At 48.5% G+C, this 5619-nt stretch overlaps 1 protein-coding gene across 1 annotated transcript; it reads right to left on the bottom strand.

Moving 5' to 3' along the window:
* Window positions 1–482: 482 nt before the first annotated feature.
* On the bottom strand, window positions 483–2514 carry CH25H (cholesterol 25-hydroxylase). The gene is made up of 2 exons (XM_004583566.2): window positions 2448–2514; window positions 483–2066 (listed from the first exon to the last, which is right to left on the bottom strand). Exon 2 carries the CDS (start codon window positions 1969–1971, stop codon window positions 1078–1080), a length of 894 nt encoding a protein of 297 aa, XP_004583623.1. The 5' UTR covers window positions 1972–2066; window positions 2448–2514; the 3' UTR covers window positions 483–1077.
* Between the last annotated feature and the right edge of the window lie 3105 nt (window positions 2515–5619).

The raw sequence follows: 5619 nt of genomic DNA, 5'->3' as shown, positions 1-5619 counted from the left end.
GTCTGCTTTTACAGATGAGAAACCCGAGGGCCAGGGCCAAATTCCTTTGCATCCTTTCTAAGAAATGGCTGTGCATTTTGCATGTGTTTTTCAAATAATATATATTATATTATATATAATATATACATATATAAACTCCAGATTTTAATAACACTAGCTGAAGACGGTTTCACGAAAAAGTGGACTTGCACAAATCCTTTCCGGTACTCATCAGCTACTTCATGCAAATACTTGACTTTCCAACTTTACAAAGCAAGGCACTCATCCTCTATTTCTAGGGCAAAAAACCCCATACCCCCATCACACACCCCACTCCAAATAATTAAGTAGGTGCCCTGTTTTTGTCTCATTGCCTCACGAAACAGAAATCAGCAATAAAACACTAAGAGTAATTGGAGTAATCGAGTTTTTCCCCTTTGAAAAATCTCTAGACTAAACAAACAGGCTCTCCTGCCTGCCTTCCTACAACCAACCCCGCACAAAGCAAAACAGCCCACCCCTGGACTCTTGTCTGTTCCTAGCAGAGTTGAGGAAGACTCTGAAAAACATCTGCCCTTCGCAGCTTCCCCTCCGTTTTAGTTTCATCAAAACGCCAGTAGATCAGGAACCAGAGACAGTTTAGTTCATATTCCTTTTTTCTCTTTCATTTTAAAAGCACAAATCACATTTCTTTCAACATAAATATACAATCCCATGAAAAAATAGAAAAAGTTCTATCATCTTGGTCATTGTCCAGTAAGAACAGTCAGGATTATATATCAAGTCAGAAGTCAGATCCTTCATAACAATACACTCAGCCAAGTTCTAGTCCACTTTCAACGCAGGAAATTCTTCATACTACTGATAAATCCTCTTAGAGGTGGCTAGAACAGGCCAGGGGTCGGTGTCCACTTTATATCCAGGAATCCAGGCTACTGAAGTAAAATAGAATTTGACAGCAATGAAATAATTGTATTACTATATAAACAGTATATAAATTACTTTGTCAGCACAAAATGAAAATTGAATTTTAACAGTTATCAACAGTAAATAAGTTAACTTGTTTTCAAAAACAAAAATAAACGCACACAAAACAGCTCAGATGTGTTTCTTATCATCCAAGTGTGGAATATCCAGTTTTCCAGTGTCTTTGGGGCACCCGCTGTGGCCAGGACACTTTGCCTGGAGGGGTACAGGCCGCAGGGTCCCCAGGAGTTTGTCCCAGTGAGTGAAGTAGGGAGCAAAGTTGCAGTTAAACTGGGAGTGGTGCAGGTCGTGATGTGTCACGCCACCGAACCATCCAAAAGGCACCAGTCTGTGGGTGGACCAGGGAAAGTCATAACCCGAGTGGTCTTCCACGGACAGCCAGATGTTGACTACATGGAAGACCAGGACCGTGAGCGGGTGGCACCCTAGCAGCGTGACATTCGCTACGTCGAAGAAGCCCAGGGAAAACAGCTCCCAGATGCTCATATACTGCGTGGCCAGCGCGAAAGGTGATGAATTGAGGTGGTGCACCTTGTGGAAAGTGCGGTACAACCAGGGCACCCTGTGGTGCAACACGTGCCACGCGAAGAACTCAGTGTCGAAGAGTAGTAGGCACAGCAGGACGTGGCGCACCAGCTGGAGCAGCTCAGGAGCTTCAGGAGGCAGGTGGGTTGGGCTGCGGGCCCAGTGCAGCAGCGACACGGGGAACACGAACAGCAGGTGCTGGAAGAGCGTCTGTCCTAGGCAGGGCAGCAGCTGCCTTGGGGATGGTAAGAAGTCTGGGTGGATCTTGTAGCGCCGCAGAGCCGGCACCCAGGGGCACAGGACATCCAGCACCACGAAGGGCAGGCAGAAGCTCACGTAGGTGGAGATGGAGAAGATGACGGGGAAGAAGGGCGAATGCAACGTGGCTTCCCACATCCTCACGCGGTCCCAGAGCGGCTGCAAGAAGAGCTGCCCGGGGCTACAGGCGACCTGGAGCTCCGAACTGTTGTGGCTGCTCATGGTGAGGTTGTCCCTGGGCAGCTGCTCCTGATTCCGTCCCGCTCTGCTTTTCTCGGGACTTGCAGCCCCGCCTCGAGTGATGTCAGCTGCCTTTTCTGGAATAAAACAGCATGCAGTAGAACTCAGCTGCAAAAACTTGATCCTGTACAGTTGCACCTAGTAAGCTGTCACTTCGTAACAACCTATCATGTGCACCCACGCTTTCATCTCTCTTTTCTCTCCTCTCTCTCCTTTTAAATCCAGTCCCCAAGTGAACAAAATGCAGTAACTTCTAGAGTTGCTATGAATTTTGACAACTCAGTTCCAGCTTCCCAACTGAGTAAAGTTAGTATCACCACCAGAAAGCGTGCCCTTGCCATCAGCGTTTGGTTTTCACAAGCATGTATGATGTGTTACTAAAAACACAAGCACGAGTGCATTTTTTACTTTTTTCTCTTTCTCTTTTCTCTACCTAAGAAAAGGGTGAAGTGACTTACCTCGCGTATTACCTAGTTCAGTTCTTTGCTGTCTGCGTCCCCCACGGAGATCTGGTCGGCTGCGGAAGCAAGAACACTTTTTTGGAGGAAGAAATCGCGCGGGCTTCTGACCAAAGACTTGTCCCGAGTCGCTCTGCGCACAGATCTCACGCGATGGACAGGAAACTTAGTGCGCTCCTACCTCCCAGGAGAGGAGCCTTCCTGCGCGCTTGCTGCAAGCTCCGGACCCAGTGCCCTGCAGACCGACTGCCCCCCCCCCCCCAGGAGCCAGCGGGGAGGGGCGATGCGGGAGGACGGATGTTTCGGACGGCAGCAGACCCGGGAGGCGGAGCAGCAAAGTGGCAACCTTGGCAGAGGCTTCCGTTAGGGAGGGGAATTGAAGAGGTTGCTAGGTTTGATATCCCAAAGCCTACTCAGATCTGGTTGAAAAGCCTGGCCTTTGTGTATGTAGAGGTTGGATCAATAAAGCACCTACTTGGTTCTGATCTGCGCTTCCCCAAACTCCCCAGAGTGCCTCAGGGGGGATGCCTGGCTGCTTCCCTGCATGTTCCAGGAGCGAACTCTCATCACACTCACTTGTACCTCCTTCTCTCAAACTCTCCCAACGCCCTCAATGCCACATCCCGCAAGCGTCTAGGCTCTGCGTTTCCCTGCCCCTCAAACTGGGGTCCGGAAAGAGCACTGGAAGGCAGGATTCGGGAGCTCTGAGGAGACCCTGGGTCAGCATGAAAACCCGGCTTGGAAGCGGGAGTTACCACTGCGAGTCCCAGGCAAGTAGCACCACCGTGTCCAGCAGCAGGGAACACGCACAGGTTAGACACATATTGTTTAAATCTTTACTTGGCTGTTCTCCCAGAGAACACCAAATAGCGGAGGACTCCCCCCACCCCCACCACAGCAGGAGGGAGCCTGGAATGTGAGGCTCTGTTGGCTTCCGCAGTAGTCCACGGATCTCCCTACTGCAAACTGAGCCCATCCTCTAGATCTCCTGGAGGCAGGGATGAGGCCCAGGCGAGGCTTCCAGACAAGCTGGAGCCTTCTGATGGAAGACTTGAAGATGAAGTTTTTGGAGATCTGCGTCTTCTCCGCCTTGAACGCGCCGGGATCCCATATGCTGGTTCTAATCCCGGCAGCTCCACTTCCCATCCAACTCCCTGCTTGTGGCCTGGGAAAGCAGTCCAGGATGGCTCAGAGCACTGGGACCCTGCACCCGCGTGGGAGACCCGGAAGAGGTTCCTGGTTCCCGGCTTTGGATTGTCGCAGCACCTGCCATTGCGGTCACTTGGGGAGTGAACATTCGGATGGAAGAACTTCCTCTCTGTCTCTCCTCTCTGTATATCTTTGTAATAAAAATAAATAAATCTTTAAAAAAAGATTATTATGTTGTGGTACACTGAGCGGAGCCACAGCTTGTGATGCCAGCATCTGCTACTGGAGGCTGATCGGAATCCTGGTTGCTTTGCTTGGGATCCAGCTCCCTACTAATGCAGCTGCTGGGAAGGAAGTAGGCAATGACTCATGCAACTGGGAGCCTTCCATCCAAGTAGATTGGAATGAAATTCCTGGCTTTAGCCTGGCTCAGTCCCCAGCCCTGGTTATTAAGGCCATTTGGGCAATGAACCAGTTGGTGGAAAATTGTCCTCCTGCACCCTACCCTCTGCCTCAGCCCCTCACTTTCTTGCTCTGTCCCACTGCTTTCAAATAAATACATAAATGTTTGCATTATCACATTATCACATTTTGCTTGGATATTTTTCACTCATAAAGTAAACATTCAGAAGTAGCCTTAAACTTCTTAATAGCCAATGGAAAGGAAGGAAAGAAAGAAAGGAAGGAAGGAAGAAGGGAAAGATGACGAATTTTGGAATGCTGCTGGGATATCTACATGATAGAGGGTAAGATGCAGCACAGGCCTCGGCCCCTCTGCCAATGGGTTTCTTCCAGTCACACAACCTGTCCCTTCCAGGCTCCCTTCAAGTTGCCCTGCAGTGCTCTTCACACAGCACTTGGGAGGAAATCCAGGAACTTTCTTCTATCTCCCTTGTGGTGGACATGGTCTTGCCCTTGACACAGTGTATCAGAGCGAAGTATTTTTTTTCCTCCTTCCGTCTTCAGAGCTCACAGTCTTAAATAATAAAGGCGTTCAGAAGTATCATTGAAGTTCATCCTTAGCAGAAGTTGAGTCAACAACATCTTTTCAACACATGCTGTCCCTTCCTTGTGGCCATTCCTACGCTTGGATGCTTGCATGTTCTTGTTGAGTTTTCGGGTTGAGTGGCATCAGCAGATTTTCTTAATTTGGGTTTAGTTGTTAGGTTTCCTTTGGGCCTGTCTTCCTGGAGCACCACTCTTCTGCTCCAGGGCTTCTACCTGCGTCACTTCAAGGACTCTTCGCATCCAGACCTGAGAGCTGGGGTTTCAGTCTGTTTTGTTCAGGAAGGTTCCGCTTCTCTCTCATCACTTGAAAGAATAACAGGTTTTTCTACTAGCTCTGCACGTGAGTTCTGTCTACCAGCATAAACGTTTGTGCCCAGTACACAAATACAGCCATCACAAGCAAGTCGGATAGTTACAATTTCAGCTGTCCACTCTATGTCAGGCAGGGAGGATGCTAAAAATGTATGTCAGGTAATTCAAGCCAACAAGCCCTCAACAGACCAAAATACAATCAAACTTTGCATGATGTTCCCAAAAAGTACCATCATTCCTTGAATCTGGCAAGTTTGCATCTGTAAATTTTTATTTGCACGAAATTTTAACAGCTTACTGGGGGGAACAATTCTTTTTAAGTAAGGTGTACCTTCTAGGATTTTCTCCCACAGTGCCAAGCATTGATGTTTATAATAAGGCATGTACCAAATGTATGTGTGGATTTCATGCACATTTTAAGAGAAACTGACTCTAAATCAAGTTGAAAATATAGATTCGCTTTTTTTGGGGGGAGCACCAGTTGGTGTGGTTTCAGTCCACTCACTTCTAGACACGGTTTTCCGGAGGGTTGTTCTCAGATTTTTGACTGTGTCTGGGCTTTGTCCACACCATTTCTGGTACTTCTCCAGTTGCCTGTGGCTTCCTGTGAGTCCTTTAGAGCATGGTATGGTCTGTCTCACAGGGCTATGAGCCAGGAGTCCTGTCTTCTCTGCTTATCACAGGGGGTCGAGTCATTTCTCCC

Source organism: Ochotona princeps, chromosome 13 (assembly GCF_030435755.1).
Source record: "Ochotona princeps isolate mOchPri1 chromosome 13, mOchPri1.hap1, whole genome shotgun sequence".
Classification (NCBI taxonomy): Eukaryota; Metazoa; Chordata; class Mammalia; order Lagomorpha; family Ochotonidae; genus Ochotona; species Ochotona princeps.
Note: the sequence above shows the minus strand (reverse complement) of the source record. Positions and strands in the feature narration are given on the sequence as shown.